Source organism: Aquarana catesbeiana, linkage group LG09 (genome assembly GCF_042186555.1).
Source record: "Aquarana catesbeiana isolate 2022-GZ linkage group LG09, ASM4218655v1, whole genome shotgun sequence".
NCBI classification, from domain to species: Eukaryota; Metazoa; Chordata; class Amphibia; order Anura; family Ranidae; genus Aquarana; species Aquarana catesbeiana.
The window spans coordinates 168,463,168-168,484,460 of record NC_133332.1 but is presented as its reverse complement, the minus strand read 5'-3'; the positions used below and the strand labels follow the sequence as shown (position 1 = coordinate 168,484,460).

General features: G+C 41.7%; 1 protein-coding gene across 3 annotated transcripts in view; it reads right to left on the bottom strand.

Annotated features, from left to right (window-relative positions):
• Positions 1–21,293, bottom strand: part of COL4A6 (collagen type IV alpha 6 chain) — a 351,915-nt gene that overhangs the window by 17,405 nt on the left and 313,217 nt on the right. For 2 of the 3 annotated variants that reach the window (XM_073599382.1, XM_073599383.1), the window contains 11 exons: positions 19,761–19,868; positions 19,451–19,672; positions 18,675–18,836; positions 12,119–12,289; positions 11,826–11,969; positions 11,314–11,430; positions 8,142–8,323; positions 6,681–6,744; positions 5,833–5,907; positions 1,948–2,055; positions 1,629–1,736 (listed from right to left, as the gene is read on the bottom strand). In XM_073599382.1, the coding sequence (XP_073455483.1) occupies positions 1,629–1,736; positions 1,948–2,055; positions 5,833–5,907; positions 6,681–6,744; positions 8,142–8,323; positions 11,314–11,430; positions 11,826–11,969; positions 12,119–12,289; positions 18,675–18,836; positions 19,451–19,672; positions 19,761–19,868 (1,461 nt within the window). The remainder of the gene's footprint in view (positions 1–1,628; positions 1,737–1,947; positions 2,056–5,832; positions 5,908–6,680; positions 6,745–8,141; positions 8,324–11,313; positions 11,431–11,825; positions 11,970–12,118; positions 12,290–18,674; positions 18,837–19,450; positions 19,673–19,760; positions 19,869–21,293) is intronic. The other variant, XM_073599384.1, reaches the window with a different exon arrangement.

Here is a 21,293-nt window from a genome sequence, read left to right as displayed (position 1 = left end):
ATTTGCTGGTTTGACAGTTTAGTTGAGGGCACAAGCAAGTGTGACAGTTATTCCCGGCATGCTAAGAATGTAACTGTTTTCTGAAACTGTTAAGTTGATGGGTTTAGTTCCACTTTAAGAGAAAGTGATATTGTTTATATGGGGGAATCCCCCTCTTAAGTGTCATGGAAACTAGTATCCTCATCAGACGATTTCCCCTCTATTCCTGCTCTGGTCGCAACTCAAAATTTGGAAGTCACCTTTACTTTCATTCCTGTGACACTGGTGATAAAGACAATTAGAGCGGGTGAATCTCCCTAACGGGGACACAAACAGCATTAATAACTCAAAGCTGGCTATACACTAGTAGAACTTTTTTTGTTCTAAGAAGGTCTGTTCAATTCTATCTGTTAGTGAGGTCAAATTGATGTTCATTTTCGACTGCAGTGATGATAACATTTTAAGGAGCAGGATGGAAGATTTTCTTGAACAAAGTCATCAATTGTACCGAGACTTTTTGTACAAATGATCGTATGAAAATCTACTAGCTATGACCTGCTTTACAGTGGTTCTATACCTTCACCACTCTATCCAAATTTAAAGGTAGGTTTTACCTTTAAATATACCCTAATGATTCTTTGCTATACTTAAAACTGAACTTCAGCCTTACATTCAGTCTTGCACAGTTGTAAAGGCTTTTCTCCTATACTAAAATTGCTTACTCTGATTTCTGTTAAAAGATACAGCAATTCAGATAGAGCCTGTCTTATTTCTTTGTGGAAGGATGTCTAGCATTATTTAGCTCTTTCCTGCCCAGTCTTACTGACCTACCCCCTTTGATTAATTAAATCATAGTTATTTCAATCATAAAGGCTAAGCATCACTTGTGTGTCTTATCTAGGCTGTTCTGCATGCAAATACAGTCTGCCTAGAAATGCCCACTACTCCAGATGGACATCTAACCATAAAGGTATTGTTATATTTGGATAAACTCTCCCAAGAGCCAACCCACTGCTTCCATCCAGGCTGTGGGTTTTTGAGGGGAGTGCTGAGGCAGGGTTTGTATTCAGGAAGCTATTTACAGCACTCTGTGGGCCCCTGCCACTAGCCATGATCTGCTTGCAATGCATAGAAAAACTCAGTGATGACAACACTGGGTTTAAAATAAGGTATGTAAGGAAAACTGAAAGCTTTTAACTATATTACATGGTGTTATTTAACAATTTGTCTGGAGTTCAACGTATAATAGATTCAACAGGAAAAATAACTTTCCATCCTAGTAAGTGCTGACTAGTAAGCTTCCTCCACTCCTTCCAAATGCTGGTTAATGTCTGTGCAGCTACTTGGCAGCCAGTCTTACTCCTCCATTAAACGCACACAAACAGAGAAGACAAATTTGAAGGAAGCCCAAGGGTTCTGCTTTAATTTATAAATAACACCGATGTAGAATAAGAAGTCCTTCACATGGGTCTGCACAATATTTTAATATAATTACACATTATATTTTTCCAACCAAAAAAAACAGGTCAGAGTTTTCCCTTAATAAGTTAGTAATGTAATACAAGCTGGGTTAGTTTTAAAAAAAAATCTTTGGAAATTATAACACCAGCTATAAAACCAGCATTGCTTGTGCATTGATGTTACACTACCTTTAACACCGGGGGCTCCTGCAGGTCCGGGGAATCCTTGCGATCCAGGTAATCCAGGTGTTCCTACTAACCCTGGGCTTCCTGGAAATCCCTGAAACCCAGGAGATCCTAAAAATAAGAATATATAGATAAGTAAAAAAAATATGGCTAATTGTTCATTGCACAGCATACATTTACAGTAGTACTGAACAGTCAAAGTGGTTATATATTGTACTTGAATATCGCTTTCATTTTAAGACATGCATTACCATCTAATAAGAACTGTTACACTTTAAATAAGTCCAGAACATAGTTCTTGGTGACAAGTGAAGCATATTACCTGGTTGCCCTGGACGGCCAAAGTCTCCAGCCATGCCTTTTACTCCAGGGCTTCCAGGTCTTCCATTTGGTCCAGCATCTCCTGGGAATCCGTTAAAGCCTCTTGCACCTGTAAATGTAAAAATAAAAAGCAGGAATCATTTAACCTACAACATCCTAAACAACATAACATTCAAAACTCTAAAGAGTCTTTGCAAAGTTTAAGAAAGTATGTGTTCCTATATAAAAGGCATATTCACTGGGTGCCCTGTAGACTGAGCCATCTAACCACAAGTATCATGGGTGTATTATTAATAGTACTTCAGAAGTGCCCACAGTGGCACATCTACCACCCTACTCATTGGCTGATTATCTCTGACCAAAAAACAGAATGGATAAATCACCTATTGCTATCAAGATTGCATTTGTCTGCCTTTTCACCTGGTAACTCTGCAAAAAAACACACCAGCTGTTCCTGAGTGGCGATGAAAGGAATAGTATTTGGAAGTGAGCAGCACTGGTCTGTTTATCCCTACTGTGCTAATTTTCATGCCACTGTGCACCAAACACCTAAGGCATAGATATACAGTGGGGACGGAAAGTATTCAGACCCCCTTAAATTTTTCACTCTTTGTTATATTGCAGCCATTTGCTAAAATCATTTAAGTTCATTTTTTTCCTCATTAATGTACACACAGCACCCCATATTGACAGAAAAACACAGAATTGTTGACATTATTGCAGATTTTTAAAAAAAGATAAACTGAAATATCACAAGGTCCTAAGTATTCAGACCCTTTGCTGTGACACTCATATATTTAACTCAGGTGCTGTCCATTTCTTCTGATCATCCTTGAGATGGTTCTACACCTTTATTTGAGTCCAGCTGTGTTTGATTATACTGATTGGACTTGATTAGGAAAGCCACACACCTGTCTATATAAGACCTTACAACTCACAGTGCATGTCAGAGCAAATGAGAATCATGAGGTCAAAGGAACTGCCTGAAGAGCTCAGAGACAGAATTGTGGCAAGGCACAGATCTGGCCAAGGTTACAAAAAAATTCTGCTGCAGTTCCTAAGAGCACAGTGGCCTCCATAATCCTTTAATGGAAGACGTTTGGGACGACCAGAACCCTTCCTAGAGCTGGCCATTCGGCCAAACTGAGCTATCGGGGGAGAAGAGCCTTGGTGAGAGAGGTAAAGAAGAACCCAAAGATCACTGTGGCTGAGCTCCAGAGATGCAGTTGGGAGATGGGAGAAAATTGTAGAAAGTCAACCATCACTGCAGCGCTCCACCAGTCCGGGCTTTATGGCCCGACGGAAGCCTCTCTTCAGTGCAAGACACATGAAAGCCTGCATGGAGTTTGCTAAAAAACACCTGAAGGACTCCAAGATGGTGAGAAATAAGATTCTCTGGTCTGATGAGACCAAGATAGAACTTTTTGGCCTTAATTCTAAGCAGTATGTGTGGAGAAAACCAGGCACTGCTCATCATCTATCCAATACAGTCCCAACAGTGAAGCATGGTGGTGGCAGCATCATGCTGTGGGGGTGTTTTTCAGCTGCAAGGACAGAACAACTGGTTGCAATCGAGGGAAAGATGAATACGGCCAAGTACAGGGATATCCTGGACAAAAACCTTCTCCAGAGTGCTCAGGACCTCAGACTGGGCCGAAGGTTTACCTTCCAACAAGACAATGACCCTAAGCACACAGCTAAAATAATGAAGGAGTGGCTTTACAACAACTCTGTGACTGTTCTTGAGTGGCCCAGCCAGAGCCCTGAATTAAAACCAATTGAGCATCTCTGGAGAGACCTAAAAATGGATGTCCGCCAACGTTTGCCATCCAACCTGACAGAACTGGAGAGGATCTGCAAGGAGGAATGGCAGAGGATCCCCAAATCCAGGTGTAAAAAACTTGTTGCGTCTTTCCCAAAAAGACTCATGGCTGTATTAGATCAAAAGGGTGCTCCTACTAAATACTGAGCAAAGGGTCTGAATACTTGGGACCATGTGATATTTCAGTTTTTCTTTTTTAATAAATCTTCAAAAATGTCAACAATTCTGTGTTTTTCTGTCAATATGGGGTGCTGTGTGTACATTAATGAGGAAAAAATGAACTTAAATGATTTTAGCAAATGGCTGCAATATAACAAAGAGTGAAACATTTAAGGGGGTCTGAATACTTTCTGTCCCCACTGTAAGTTTGACATAGATATTGATTTTAACTGCTTTCTGACCAATTTTTGATGATGATAATTCTGAATCCATTTTAATTCATAGTCTGAACCCATTCACCGAGTGTGGAATTTATTTTTGGTGTCCGCATTTGATGAATGGGTGGTTTAAAATGCGCGGGAGTTCGAGGGGAGAATTTGTTGGAATATCCTGAGTGCATTATGATAGGGATTGATTGACATCTGTTTTTTGATTGTTTTAAATATGATGCTCTGAATTTTGCAGTTACAAAAGGTTTTAATTTTGAATGGGGTTTCCAGTTCACAATTTTTAAGTAATAAATTGCACCCACACACCAGATGTGTTGTTGTCCGCATTTGATGAATGGGTGGTCTAGAGTGGTCTTTTAAATTTTGTGGTAAGTCCCCTTTAAGAATAAGTTATGATGTACATGGGTCTGCGGATAACAAGTGTTTGATATATTTTGAGTACATTGTAATTGGGAATGGTTAACATTTCTGAGCACACTAAGAGATTATTTGCTACATGTATTTTTTAAATTTTCTTTGGTATCGGTGGAGGGAGCAAGTACCCTCTATAAAGATGTCGTTCTTGAGTTCAGACGTCCTTACGCTCTGGGAGGACGTCAAATAATAAAATGTGCAGGGCGGGGCGAGGACGCTGACATCACCACGCACGCTGACATCGTACTTGTGGCTCGGGAGTCCCGGCCAGAGACAATAGGGCTACACGACTGAGCTTTGCTTTCGGGATGACACTTTAAAATGTGAGTGGATGTACATATTTTAAATAAACGCCTTGTCTTTAAGATATTTTACATTTTATTTACTTTTCTATCCTTCTCTCATATATGATGGTGATCTATGCGAGAGTGATTACTACGTTGAGTGGATTCATCAACTATTGAGTGAACCTTTTTGATGTTGGAATGCGTAGTTACTGGTCTATAATTTTACCAGCCTTTATTTCTGGTGAGTGAAGCTAGTAGTGACAACGGTGGAGGATTGCACTGAGTATGTGATGCACAGTGGCATGAAAATTACTATTAAGGAGTCAAATCAAGTCTGACACAGCACAGCATATGGTTGCTTTGGGACTTTTTGACACATATGGCCTTTTTTCTTGTTTGCTATATTTTGCTGGCACTTTTACATGAGTTTTGTTTTACATCAGCACTTTAACACTTAAGGACTGGAAGGATTTGCCCCCTTAATGACCAGGCCTTTTTTTGAGATACGGCACTGCATCGCTTTAACTGACAACTGCGCGGTCGTGCGACTTTGTACCCAAACAAAATTTATGTCTTTTTTATCCCCAGAAATAGAGCGTTCTTTTGGTGGTATTTGATAATCTATGTGGAATTTATTTTTTGTGCTATCAAAAAAAAAAAAAAAAAAAAAAAAGAGCGATCATTTTGAAAAAAAAAACCAATCTTTTTTACTTTTTGCTATAATAAATATCCAAAAAAAAAAAAAACTGTTTCCTCATCAGTTAAGGCCAATACGTATTCTACATATTTTGGTAAAAAAAATCGCAACAAGTGTATATTGATTGGTTTGCGCAAAAGGTATAGCGTCTACAAAATAAAGGATAGATTTATCCCTTCTGTGATTTTTAGCAGGATTGCGACATTGTGGTGGACAGATCGGACACTTTTGACACTTTTTTGGGACCAGTGACATTTATACAGCGATCAGAGCTTACCCGGATTCCCTGGATTTCCACGTTCTCCCTTGGGTCCTGGAACACCTGGCCTCCCTAGAGATTCTCCACGGTCACCTATAATAATGAAAGTTAAATTGATACCATCACTGCAACTAAATAACAACTGATCAGATGCCTAGCAAACTTTTCATTTCAACAAAAAGCAAGGGTATGGTTAATATGACATGAGCTAAGGCTCCATTCACACAGGGGCAACTTTGGATCCGACTTCAAGTCACCCCAAGTCGCCCCTAGTTGCCTCAAGTTGCGCTACATGAAAAAATCAATGTAAGTGAATGGATCCGTCTTAATGCACACTACTGCAGTCGCTCCGAATTCAGAAAAAGTTCCTGTACTACTTCAATCCCACTAGAAGGCAACTTGTACCCACTGATTTCAATGGAAGTTGCCTCCAAGTCTGATCACCGTTCATAGTGAGGCAACTTTACAGGAAGCAGAAAGGAAACAGAAAGTAATTTCCTCCACTAAACAGCCAGCCTCCTCCTTCTCACACACAGCTGATAAGCTCTGATTGGCCACTTGTAAAGTTCCCTGTCCTGGAGGCGACTTTAAGTTGTGTTGTAAGTTGCCACAAGTCACGCTGTGATTCATACTCAAGTCGTGTCCAAGTTGCCTTCCAAAGTCGCCCTGGAAGTCGTGTTGCCCCGTGTGAATGGGCTTTAAAGCAGTTTCTGACATATTAATGACAGTTGTGTGTCATTTGTAATAAATCCTTGACATTTTGAAGCTAATTTCGAATGCTAAGGACTGAATTAAAAAATATTATTTTAGCTACTAGTGACTATGTAATTAGATATAAACTTAATTTAAATTCAATCATAACAAACCTTTTTCACCAGGTCTTCCAGGCGAACCAGCAAAACCAGGGCTACCTGGTAATCCATCTGCACCCTAAATATCAAATAAATACGTTAGCATTTCAGCTTATTCCCATGCCTTATTTTATTATATAATTAATTGGTAACATTTTCATTAAACATTCTTAAGGTGTATCTAAAATCGTTTATTTAGTTTTGGCTAGAGCAGGTATAGGCAAGAAACTAAGTTGGGTTTTCATTGCTGTCTGTGTCCCTGCTGGGGAAATTAACCCTGTGTGTTCTGATGACCATTGTCACCAAGATTGAAAATGAGGAAAAATGCAAAAGTTGTGCAATTGTTCACATGACAGCTCTCTAAGGGGAGTTTGCCTTTATTTTGGAAAGACTTCCTCTTACTTTTTGTTTTCTCTGTGGGGCAGGAAGAGGTGGTACTTCTCCACAATAGGCAATAGAAGGCAAAAAAGGAAAAAAAATAATTGAAAATAATTTTACCCTTTCCTTACTTCCCTAATTTATAATGTTTTGGCTATAAGAATACTTTGAGGAAAGGTAAAAAGATAAAATGAACACTATATATTTATTTTCCAAACATAGAGGCAAGTAAACACAGAAGAAGAAAATCAAAATGTCAAATTAAAAGTCTAATGCCCCGTACACACGGTCGGACTTTGTTCAGACATTCTGGCAACAAAATCCTAGGATTTTTTCTGACGGATGTTGGCTCAAACTTGTCTTGCATACACACGGTCACACAAAGTTGTCGGAAAATCCGATCGTTCTGAACGCGGTGAAGTAAAACTCGTACGTCGGGACTATAAACGGGGCAGTGGCCAATAGCTTTCATCTCTTTATTTATTCTGAGCATGCGTGGCACTTTGTCCGTTGGATTTGTGTACACACGATCGGAAATTCCGACAATGGATTTTGTTGTCGGAAAATTTTATATCCTGCTCTCAAACTTTGTGTGTCGGAAAATCCGATGGAAAATGTGTGATGGAGCCTACACACGGTCGGAATTTCCGACAACAAGGTGCTATCACACATTTTCCGTCGGAAAGTCCGACCGTGTGTACAGGGCATTACAGTCATAAGATTTTCCCGACAAATGGTAATTTACTATACACCATAAGAATGAAGAGTCGCAAAATACTCCTCTATTCACATTTGTGCTTGAAGACATTCATTTTGACACTACTGCTCTACAGTCCACCTGGACTGTCTTAAAAGACTGCCATAATATGTACAGTACATCAGATATGTCATCTGAACAAGGCAACATTTGGAGGCTGTATCTCAGGTTACAATGGATTCTGGAAGTCTAGAATCCATTGTAAATTGCTACAAAAATGGATCTGTCCAATATATTATAAGCAATTGTTCAATCCCTTCATAAATAATCCCTGTAATCCTTTACTGGGTATGGGCCATTCAATCACTTTAAAAATCAACAGTTCAAACAGAGAAACTTACATTCATTCCTGGCATCCCAGGAAATCCTATGATCCCTGGTGAGCCTCTAAGTCCAGGAGAACCCGGTCTTCCAAATGTTCCAGGCAGCCCTGGATCTCCACGTTGACCTTTCTCTCTTCCTGGTGTTCCTGGGAATCCAGGGAGGCCAGGTGACCCAGGCAGACCAGGGAAACCTTTATCACCTGTGAAAATGTATTATTATTATCAGTATAAATCTATTATACAAATCCAAAACTATACTGAAGCATTCATGAAACAGGAGATAAATTTGACAACACAGAAAAATACAATGAACCAATGAGTTCTCGCAGCCAACTGGCACAAACAAGTTGGCGGTATAAAAGTATTTTTTAATGTCTCTACTGCATGAATTGACATGTTTGTTGGTCATCAGACTTAAGCTGGGTACAAACAGGCCGAAAATCAGCTGAAAACAGTCGGTTCAGCAGGACCTGACCGACTTATGGCCTGTGCGTACAGTTCACTGTCCGACAGAAGCTAGTCTCATTTCTGGCTTCTGTCGAACAAGCATGCTGGAAACCCAGCATCCGTTCAGTGCTTTCAGTCATTGGCTGATCACTGTTCTGGCGGGGTGGCATTCCCCCTGTCAGAACACAATAGCTCAGTGGGGAGATCGTCATACTAACACCAGATGTGTTAGTATGACGATCTGTACATTTATTCTTTTGCTCAGCACGCTGGGTTGAAGAAAAAAAAAATGCTGTGTATGCCCAGCATTAAACTAACTTTACATGATATAAGTACAATTTCTTCCCTGACAGACAGATGCAATGGATAATTTAGGTGGGTCCTCACATTACACAGTTCTGGTAAATTTAAAGAGATTCAGTGGCAGCTGGTGTACAAAATTTTTTTTTGGGGGGGCGCAAACAAACTGAAAAATACTGCAAAAACCCCCATCAATTGCAGCCACTTGTGCCCATGATATGCAGCCACTTGTGCCCCATCAAATGCAGCCACTTGTGCCCATCATATGCAGCCACTTGTGCCCATCATATGCCACCACTTGTGCCCATGATATGCTGCCACTTGTGCCTCATCAAATGCCACCACTTGTACCCATCAAATGCAGCCACTTGTGCCCATCATATGCAGCCACTTGTGCCCCATCATATGCAGCCACTTGTGCCCATCATCTGCAGCCACTTGTGCCCGTCAAATGCAGCCATTTGTGCCGCATCATATGCAGCCACTTGTGCCAAATCATATGCAGCCACTTGTGCACCATTATATGCAGCCACTTGTGCCCATCAAGTGCAGCCACTTGTGCACCATTATATGCAGCCACTTGTGCCCATCAAGTGCAGCCACTTGTGCACCATCATATGCAGCCACTTGTGCCCCATCGAATGTCACCACTTGTGCCCATCATATGCAGCCACTTGTGCCCATCATCTGCAGCCACTTGTGCCCGTCAAATGCAGCCATTTGTGCCGCATCATATGCAGCCACTTGTGCCAAATCATATGCAGCCACTTGTGCACCATTATATGCAGCCACTTGTGCCCATCAAGTGCAGCCACTTGTGCACCATTATATGCAGCCACTTGTGCCCATCAAGTGCAGCCACTTGTGCACCATCATATGCAGCCACTTGTGCCCCATCGAATGTCACCACTTGTGCCCATCATATGCAGCCACTTGTGCCCAATCATATGCAGCCACTTGTGCACCATTATATGCAGCCACTTGTGCCCATCAAGTGCAGCCACTTGTGCACCATTATATGCAGCCACTTGTGCCCATCAAGTGCAGCCACTTGTGCCCATCAAGTGCAGCCACTTGTGCACCATCATATGCAGCCACTTGTGCCCCATCGAATGTCACCACTTGTGCTCATCAAATGCCGCCACTTGTGCCCATCAAATGCAGCCACTTGTGCCCATCAAATGCCGCCACTTGAGCCCATCAAATGAAGCCACTTGTGCCCATCATATGCCACCACTGTGACCCCCGCCCGCTGTCTGCCCGGCACTTACCCTATCTTAATGGTGGGTCAAGTAGCAGGTGACAGCGGCAAGCTGTAGGATGGTTTCTTTGTTCTTCATGCTTCCCCCTCCTCTGTTGTTCCATTCTGCTAGGCGTCCAATTGGAGTGTTGTGCCTTCAGCCAATCAGGTAACGGGTGTCAGACCTGCACTATCTGATTGGTGAAGAGGCGGTTCAGTGTTAGAAAAGCAAATATTATTTTGCTTTTCTAACACATCTGGGTGGACTGCGAGCAAAATGCTCTGCGCTCCAAGTCCACCTTTTTTGAAGCCTATTAGAGCCTATGGCTCTAATCAGGTGCTTAAAAAAAACACCCCCGAAGCTGGAATTCAGGCGCCCGGCGTCCAAAAAGGGGCCGGACGCCTGAATAGGGGGTTGCAGCAGCGGCCATGCATAGATTCATGCAATGCATGAATCTTTACATTAGTCATATAGGGGGGCGGCGTGACAGAGGGGGCGGTGCCCGTGCACCCTAAATGGACTGGCTGCCCCTGCAGAGATTAAACAGTAGGTTGTAATCCATTGATGTCCAAGCACTTATCCCATTGACCACGATCCAGGGCCATCCTCTTTGCCTTTTTGAACTGCAGCATATCAGGTGACTGACTGTTATCATAGGCTGAAGGGTTGATATCCTATAATTGCTGACCAGTGGGACTGTTCTTGGGAATTTGCACAGCATTTCAGCTCATGACACACACGTGTGTATATTTACTGTCACTCTGTTCATAACAGTATCATGTTTTTTCTTGCTAATATTTTCAATTTTATGTCACTCATTTATGTTTAGCACTTACGCAGTAGGTGGTATGTATCTATGATCGCATTATCATACTATAGTGTTTTTCCTTACCAAATATCACATCTACGTTTATAGGGTTGTTTTACTGCCAGCGCTGTATTCACTCATTTTATGTAATCCATATGGTTAGCTTCAGATGTGGAAATATATGTCCGGATCTGCATTTTTTGTGCCATCATGACATTGTTTTTTGTGGCTGTTTACATTAGTTAGTATGACAGTTACATTTCTAAGATTTTGCCTTTTATATTGAGAATATTTTCTACAAACTAGTGTACTACATGAAGATGTAAACAGAAAATGGAGAGCCAGCAAGTGCAACTGCTAATAGTAACATCTCATAGTATCAAAGAAACATTACCTCGAGGGCCTGGGAACCCTGGTTCTCCATTCCTTCCTGGTGCTCCAATTTCTCCAATCAGTGTGCTTATATCCACAATACTTTCAGGACCTCGTGGGCCTGGATCACCTCGGCTACCTGGGGAAATAAAAAGGACCTTTAAAAGAAGGGATTTTGAACTTCCTAACATGCCAGAAAGCAGAGCTGCTGCTCCCAGAAAACAATTGGCCTACAGAAATTATGTTGAGGCTGTAAGCTAATAAAATTAGCTCTACCAAAAATGAGGAGTGACATAACAATTAAATATATCCAAAAACAGTGCTGATTCCTTAATGACTGTATTTAGTAGACTGTGAAAAACAGGAAAAAGTATAGTCTTTTTAGTAACAAACTACTACCCAGAAAGTGACAGGGAAAGAATGCCTAATCTGAAATAATCTGTTTTTTATAGTGTTTCTGTCTTTCTGTGTTGAAAAATATATTTATAAGATGAGAAATGTATACTGTTTCTTGCCATAGTGAACAATAATTACCTTGCTCCCCCTTTCGCCCTTCAAGTCCAGGAAGTCCATTTCTTCCAGGTGATCCATCAAATCCCTTAAATCCACTGGAACCAGGGAGACCCGGAAGCCCAGGCATACCAGGAAAGCCAATCAAACCAGGGGATCCTTTATCACCTAAGAACCATTATAGAATAACAGGTTGAGTGATATATATATGTATATATATATATATATATATATATATATATATATATATATATATATATATAGTTTTACATTTGTGAGCTAATTTGCTAATTTTATAATCATTTAATTAATCCAACCTTTAATTCCTGGAAAGCCAGGCTGTCCATCTCGGGCACTTGGTCCTGATGGTCCAGGCGATCCTAAATCCCCAGGTCGACCTGCATCTCCATTAGGACCTGGACTACCTTTTATACCAGCTGGACTTGGGGGACCTCTGTTTCCAGGAATGCCCTTTGCTCCAGGAAAGCCTGTAATAAACATACTCAGTAAAACAATTTGGAACTGAACAGTTAGCAAAAAATACAACAGTTCTGTAATTTCTGGAGGACATTTCAACTGTCAGAACTGGAATTACCAGCAGAGGCAGAAAGAATATAAGTAGCAGAATATTGTCTGAAATTATAGCAAATATATTTCAAATTTTACTACATATAGCCACCTAGCAGAAGGGACATTAGCTGCAAAAGCATTAGTGGTCTAAGTTACCTATTGCATGGGTTACTGCCTATAACACTACAACTGACTGCAGTGAAACCCCTTATGATGTTGCACTTTCTACAATGTTGAGGTTTATTCCAATGAGGGGATGAGTGAATCATAAATATCCAACACCTGAAATATAGAAGAAGAATCTTTCTATACACATTTTATCTACCTTAATGAACCATTGTAAAAAGGGTGATGTAAGATACTAAAAGTGATATTAGTGATTCCAATACCTGAAAAACTTGAAGCAGTATTTCACAGTCTGGGTAAAGCAGATAATCATCGTTTATAATTACAAGAGCTTAAATACGGGAAGTCCCCGAGTTACGAACACAATAGGGACTGTAGGTCTGCATTCGTAAGTGTAACTGCCACCTGTGCATGGATGTGGGATGTTCCGGGAGCTTGTTATGTTTTCTGGGGCTTAGTGGGATGTGTTCGGAGGTGCTTGAAAGGTATCCAGGACCAGCGTGGAGCACAAGTGGCCGGCATTTGAGGCCATTTGTAAGGAGGAGTCGTTCGTAACTCAGGTGTTCATAACTCGGGGACTGCCTGTAGAGTTAGATTTAAAATAACAAATCAAATTCACTCACCTAGGTGGATGCAGCATCAATCCAATGCTGCATCTGTCCCCTGATGGCTCTACAGTGAGAACTGAGTGATCAAACACTGCTTATCGCTTAGTTCCCCTCCTCCGTTCTGAGCACAGAGCTGTGACTGTCAGTCAGAGACTCTCTGCTCTCCCCTCCAGTTCTCACTGGAGCACTGGGCTATTGAGTGGGCAGGAGTGGTTGGCTCAGGTTCTCAGCGGATCACTGAGAGGCTGAGTCAGTTGCCGGTCCAGGCTTCTGGGAGGATCGCGGGATCTTTTCAGAGCTCTGTGACATCAGCTGACTGCAGGCTTCGGCTCACTGTCGGCTGAATGAGCTGCACTTCTGTGATCCCCAGTAGAAGTATGGCTAAAAAAGCATTGGTCATACTCCTCCTTTAAGCAAAGTCTGAACATGTATCTACTACTCCTGTTGTGCTTAGACGTTCCCAATTTTTGGCAGCTTGTTTACTACATTAGTGTAAAGTAAGCCCAATAAGTATAAACCAATGGTATTATTACAGATGGTATTACTACAGTTCAAGTGTGATGTATGGGTAAACCACCTCCCCGCCAAGGCTCTACTGGACGCCAGAAGCATGGTAATGCTGGTACACACAAGGGTGATTGGGAGACTCGGCCTGGTAGGTAAGACTCTCCAGATAGTGTGCATCCATGGGGATACCATTGTCCATTGCCTATGGCTATGCCTCTGTAACACAAGAGGTCGAGGTGGTGAACAGTCTGATACATGATATTATAGTGGGACAAGACTGTCCATTGTTTCTCGAACTATGGAAAGAGGTACAGAATGGACTTTCTGGACAGCCAAGAGAACTGGAGACTCTAGGCCTTTCAGGGCCAAACTCTGAGGCATCAGGTCCCAAAATACGCTCAACAAACCTCCCTAATGTTGAGGTACATACTGATGGTATGACATTGTAAATAATAATGATACGGTTGATGATGTGCATGCTCCAGGTCTCAAGACGAGTTGACTACTGGGGGGGTAATCCTCGTTGTTGGTCATGGTAGGGGAAGACAAAGAGGAACTTTCCCCGTTGCAGGTCATCGAGGATGAAGGGGAAACTTCCTCTACTCCAGTGCATCTGGACTTGGATGTGTCTAGAGGTGCGTTTGGCACCGCCCAAATACAGGATCCTACTTTGGTTAATGCTAGAAAGCAGGTTTCCATTATTAATGGGGTCCCACAAATAACTGGTGCACACAAAAGGTTTCCCCATTTTGTGTTCAATGGGGACTTGCTTTATCGAGTAGCTGAAATCCAAGGGGAGACTGTAAAGCAGTTGCTGTTTCCCCAGCCCTATAGGCGGATGGTCCTTGATCTAGCTCACAACAACACACTGGGAGGAAACATGGGGCTGAAAATACAGAGGCAATAATAGCAGGTTTTACGGGCCAGGGGTGACCTAATGAAATTTCCGAATTCTGATGCCATGGGTAGATGTGCTAATTGAGAGGTTGTGTCCAGCCCAGTATGTCACCATGTTAGACCTCACCAAAAGGGTACTGGCAGATACCGCTCACCAAGAAAGCCAGGGAGAAAATGGCTGTTTCCACCCCTGAAGGCAACTTTCAATATAAAAGGATGCCATTTGGCTTACACTAGGCCTTGGCCACATTCTAAGAGGCATCATGCGCTCATCGGCAATGCCTCACCATAAGATGGGCTCTGGGCTCTCTGCAGTACTTTTTGGTAGGCAGAAGTGGTGTCAGACCATGCCCCATTGACGTGGATGGGATGAAACAAGCAGTCCAGTGCTAAAGGGGCCAGGTGGTTCCTTCCTCTCCAGGACTTCAGTGGAACACAGATCCAGAATACACAATCAAAATGCCGATGCCCACTCTCAGGTCCTTTATGGTGTCGCATGTTGCCTCCATTACCTTCAGGAAGCTTAAAAGACAGGAAGCTGCTAGTGTAGGTGTGGAGTAGTAGGAGTTTGGAGAGGAGACACTTATCTAAATCCTGCACGTTTGCTCGAAGCCACCAAAACGGCTAAGTCTGGGACTTTCCTTCCTGTGGGTAATTTCCTTATGGGGCTGATACCTTGTTATTTTTAATTTGTGCTGAAGATAAAAGGACTTTTGTTTTTTTATTGCTGGAGTTAAGCTAAAGCACTGTTGTTGTTGTATGTCTTACAAAATAAAGACTTCTTATGTTTATGAGAAATGGCTTTGCATGTGTTCCTGAAGCACTATCATGGTAGGTATGTTCCACCAATTTTCCATTTTGAGATGTTAGCAGTGTGACATCTATGTACATTTACAGCCCAATTCTCTTCTTTTCTTATTTAACCAGTAGAACACTTAAAGTAGAACTATAGGTAATATAGGATATAGGATAATCACCTGAATGACCGCAACATACAGGGATATACAATGTAATACTGACACATAATCACACACATAGGTTGGACTTGATGGACTTGTGTCTTTTTTCAACCTCACCTACTATGTAACTACGTAACTAGGTAAAACGTTTTTTTCTCATTTTGGATAGAGCAAGGAAGGGTTATAACCTCTGTCAGATTTTTTTGCCATCTGTGTCCCATTGTAGAGATTTACATTTACTTCCTGTTCCATAGCCAAACAGGAAGTCAGAGGAAATTCCTGCAAATTAAAGGTAATTCATTGAGGACCCCCAGGTCACCAGAACTAGTGTACCCATTGGAGGGTTTCCCTTTTATTACTTTTCCTTGGAGAATCCAAAATTTGGGTATTTCTTTTACTTTCACTTTCAATGCTAATGGTAAACAAGGCAAATAGAGAGGGAGAATCTCCCAAACAAGAGCACAGACAACACTAAAAACTGACAGGAGTTCAAATCCTTCTCCACTCTATCCAAAACGTTTGCCTTTTGTTATATTTTAAGCTCTATTCGCCTTTTAGCAATGTACTTGAAAACAATCTAACCTTGCAACTCTGGTAGTGCAAAAAGGGATGGAATATCTAATTGTATTTTTGGACTGGTGGAAGCTTCTTGCAATTGCTTAGCCCTACTTTAGTAAACCATGAAGGTTCATTGGCACCCCACAGATGTATTGGGGTGATTTTGTTACTAATACATACATATTTATGCTCCAGAGTATTTGGAAATGATTGAACACGAGCACAGATTTGTGCTGATGTGCTTTATATGGCAGAGTTTGATTTTAATTCACAGTGTGACTCATACATATGTTTGGCTGTAGGGTAGCATGTCCCAGTGTTTCACACAGGGCTGCTGTTAGAAATCATTGGGCCCCCGTACAGCCTACCTGACAGGGCCTGGGGCCTGAGCCCAACCATCCCTCCCCCTAGGCTGCAGGCAGCAAATGGAGAAGCAGGAGGCAGCGTGGACTGTGTGCTGTGGAGAAATGTGGGTGTGGCAAAACTACACTAACAGCAGGAGGGTAGGTATCCGGTGTATGTATATAATCTACAAAATGCAGGTGTCAAGAATATGTAAAGTACAGAATGCAGGGGTTAGGACTATGTAACCTACATAGTGTAGTTTCAGGAGTATGTACCGTACAGTTTACAGGAATCAGGGGTACGTACATAGTGCAGGGGTTGGGAGTGTTTAATGTACATAGTTCAGGGGTCAGGAGTGGGTAATGCATAGGATGCAGGGGTCAGAAATATTTAACGTACAGAGTGCAGTGGTTAGGAGGGAGTAACGGCAAAGGCAGCAAATTGGGGTACACGAAAATACACCCCCCCCATCACCTTCAGTGGCCAAATGCAACCCATTCCGCTTTTGTGATAAAGGATTTACATTAATAAACACAAGCTGATCATTGTAAGCACCCCTCTCTGTGTTCAATGGTTTGTCTCAACCGTTGAACTGCCACTTTTGCTGGACAGCTCGAGCTGGTAAAGGAAGTTGAAAAATAACAGACTTACTGGCCAGATTAACAGGTGAAAATAAAGGAAAAAAAAAAAATAACACATAAAAGAAAACAAATGCAGCCATCATATCTAAGAACTGATAAGCTGCAATATAATACATTTGTGTTTCAGGGTTTAATACCACTTTACACTCTATTTACCAAATAGTGACTTGAGCTTATAACAAACATTCCCCAGGTTATGGATGTCATGATTTGCTGCAGCAAGTCTCAGATGGTAATGTAAAATTTGATCATGCTCCCAAATTGTGAAATACTGCTTTATTTCAAGTGCAACAAGTATCTGATAGTGTAGAAATCACATAAGCATTCTTACATGTCATATTAGCATTTACATCTCAGTTGGTTGTCACAACACCTATGTATATTTTGTACAATGGTTCTTATAACAGTGTAAAAAATAAGGGGTGTCACCTATGGTCATTTCAATGCCTGCAGCATCAAAAGCTAGTTAGTCCATCTGCTTTTATGCTACAGAGCACTTTCTCACCTTGGCAGCCTATGTGAAGAAGCCGAAACCATACAGTATGACATCAAAATATGGAGGATTGGTGGTATTTGGAATAAAAGCATGATGAAGGAAAAACAGACAAAATGTATGAAAGATAGCACACAGCGAAATGGAAACTGCTGACCGAGAGATACAATCAAAACAAGTGAATCATTTTTCTATGAGTGCATCCCATGGAAGGAAGGAGATTGGAAAAAGGGAAGATGAGATTGAGCAAGAATGATCAAAAGCAGCGTGCTGTATTTGATTTGCTTAACACACCTGATTGATATTTAGGTTAGTAATCAGAAAATCAATACAAATCAGAAGATATTTAGGTATACTAAGGGAAGGAGTAAAGAATTTAAATTGTATACGCTTCGTAATTTACTAATATATGCCTTTACTTCTGTCCAAGCTAGACTAGTTTACAAAGCTATATGTGTGCTATATATGATATAGAAGCAAAATCTTGTCACAAGTACACCATTTCTACTAAACCATAACTCCAATGCATGAAACTACTACAAAGCAAAACTTAAGTTTTTACCCCTTTCTATCAGTAACAGGTCTTGTAGGACAATCACCAAAATAATCATAGAAGAGAAACATGAAGGTTGGAACCATAAAGCTTCTAGTAGATTCCCCAGAGATATATTCAATGTGCCTCTGTTTTTACGAGCAGTCTTAAAAAAAACCTTCCTAATCTGCCGTGTATTGTATAGGTAAAACCTTTTAGTATATTAAAAAAAAGAATATACACAACTGCCAGCAGCTTACTTAGTTTAACAGAAGTAGATTGGACTGAACAGGTTAAAACTGTAGGCAATGAAAAGATCCAAGGATTTCACGCAATTGACTTGCATACTTACCAAACAACAACAAAACCATACCTGATGCACAGTACAGTCTGATGACCCACATGTATGGAATATCAACATTCATTTTCAGTAAAGCTCACAGATAGATAACTAAAATGACCAACTGTCATCAACTATTATTGTTTTACAGATATCAAGAATTATTTTACTGACCTGAATATTTTTTCATTTAAATATTTCTTCCTAACATACAGTTTTTCTTATCTGACATCTGATATATTCTAAGGATATGCGAGGAAAAAAAATCATCTGTTTTGTAATTTTTGTTAAACATACCTGGTGACCCTGGGAGTCCAATATCTCCCATAGGTCCTTGTCTCCCCTTAATGCCAGCTGCTCCTCCAAATCCTGGCAGACCTCTGGAGCCTGGTCCACCTGGAAATCCTGAATTACCCTTTTCACCTTTAGCACCCATTAGTCCAGGTCGTCCGTCTAAGCCTGTAACACAATTGAGAATTTGTTACTGTACAGTCAATTCAACTAAAATCTTCACCTTGTTATTGCTGTTGATCAAGGCTGTCAGATGGACAGAATACTGAAAAATACACATTGTTATACTCTTTATGTTTCCAATTATTTCACAGCCTGTTCAATGGAATGAGATCATTTCAGATAAAAGTAACAGAATTGCACCACAGGATGAATATAAAATAGTTTTTCTAGTGCAGCTGCTATCTAACTGATGTAAAACCATCAAAGCATAAATCCAATATTATATATATATATATATATATATATATCTCCTCTGGGTCTGCTCTTCTTGTTTCCTGATATTGCTATATGCTATATATTAATGGTAGCCTGGATGAGGTTTTTCTTATGCTGCATTAAAGGACTAATTTGCACATATATGCGCTTATGTTGGTGTTCTAGACATACAAGCCATAAAATCTAGTGAGTGTTTAGCAATCTGCGGTGGTGGAAGTTTTTTCATGGATGGTGGAGCTTGTGTTTTTTGTTTTATGTGCCAATGTTTTATGGTAATATAGATTTTTATTCACTATGGGTGATAGCTCTGTGTAATATATTGGATGTATAAAATAAATCATTACCTCTTTGCCCATCAAATCCAGGGTCTCCACGAGCTCCCTTATCTCCTATGAATCCAGGTCTTCCAGGTTCACCAGCAGCACCAGGCTCAGCTCCCAATACTTCACCACGTGCTCCTTTGAAACCAGGCAAACCAGGACGTCCTGACTTGCCTGGAACTCCATCAATGCCATCCAAGCCAGGAAATCCAGAAGGGCCTTCGTCTCCACGGGGACCTGTAAAGCCTGTAAATCATAATGTATTAGAAATGTAAGAAATGTTACAAAGTGTGTTATGTGTAACTTCTTGTTATGATGCACAGCTGGTCCCTACCTTGTGGTCCTGGAAATCCACCAAGACCTGGACTGCCTGGTTGTCCTTTACCACCATCAAAGCCACGGAGACCTGGGATTCCAGGGAATCCTTTTTCACCTCTAGGTCCTGTTACAAATAATCCAAGTATTTATTTATATTAACTACTTTCCTCTTTTAAAGAATTATGATGTGGTGATCTTTATATGTATGCAATTAGTGCGATCACTAAGGTGAATCAAACTACAGGTACTGCTTTACTTTACTAAGTCTCATGTGGTGGTGTGGTACCCCACCAGTGTTTAGACGCAGGATTCTCAACCAGGCAGGTTGAGGGGCTCCAGTTTATTTTCTTATTTGGGAGGAAACCAGCTTTTCAGTTTCCTCATTGTTTACTAAAATCCGTTTTGGGATCTGGAGCCCGGGGATTTCATAGCGATCCGGGTGGGATGAAATCCCCAGTCCTGGGTCCGGGTTTTGCGATCCACCAGCATACTGACTGGTCAGGTGTGTGCTGGGCTATTTGTAGGCACCTGACCATGGTTCTGGGCTCCACCCTCCCGAGGAGTCCAGGCAAGCAAGGGAGAAGTGTGCATGTCTGCGCAGGTCTGTCTGTCTGTCTGTCTGTCTGTCTGTCTGTCAGAGCAGACAGAGGGTCCAAACCTGTGGGCTGGAAAAGGAAGCTGGAAAAGAGTGCTGAGGTACTGGGTGTACAGGAACTCTGTTATAGAGCTGAAGCATAAGTCTGAGCAGCAGTGCTGCTAAAGAGAGCCAGGTGGCTTGGTATTTTTGATTTAACTTACATTGTTGCTGTGGAAAGCTGGAACCCCTGTGTGGGCAACTCTTCTGTTATCAGACATTTTCTTTCTTTAATAAAAGTGGGCCTACAAGCCCTTAAAACTGCATATCTGGCGGACAGCTCACTGGTAAGCTCTACCCTTAAGCTAAAACAACCCCCGATGTTACAAGTGGTGCGCGAATGCGGGCAGAACTGAAGATCCTAGTGTATACCAGTGAGCTATTCCCAGAAACTGCCTGTGCCCTGCAGCAGGTGGTGCACCTGGAAGGGAGAGGCCCCTTAAAAGAGACAGTGCTCTTGTTGTTGCTCTGTGCAGTGGAGTGACTGCGAGATATGGAAAGTCCACCAGTGTTTGAATCGGCTGTGGACTGGTGCAAGCGGCACCTGGCAGTGCTGAACCAAGCTAAAGAGGAAAACAAGCCAACCCTCAGTGTAAGGGGAGAGCGGCTGGATGTCCATAACTGGAAGAAGGGTGTTGTTGCCCCTGGCAATGCTGCTGCAGTTAAAACAGTAGCTATTGTGAAACATGTGAATGTGTCACAGCGTGAAACAGGATCCAGCAGAGAGAAGCCCATGCTATATACAAAGAGAAAGGCTGATCAAAGGCTGAGACCAAGAGTGGTTGCCCGTAGCAACACAGAGGAAGCCAGTCGGGCTGTCTGTGTACCATGGGGTATGTCTAACCAGGATCGTGGCAAGTGGCTTCAGGAGAAGCCGATACATCATGTTGGAGAGAGCCAGCAAAGTTCTGCTGG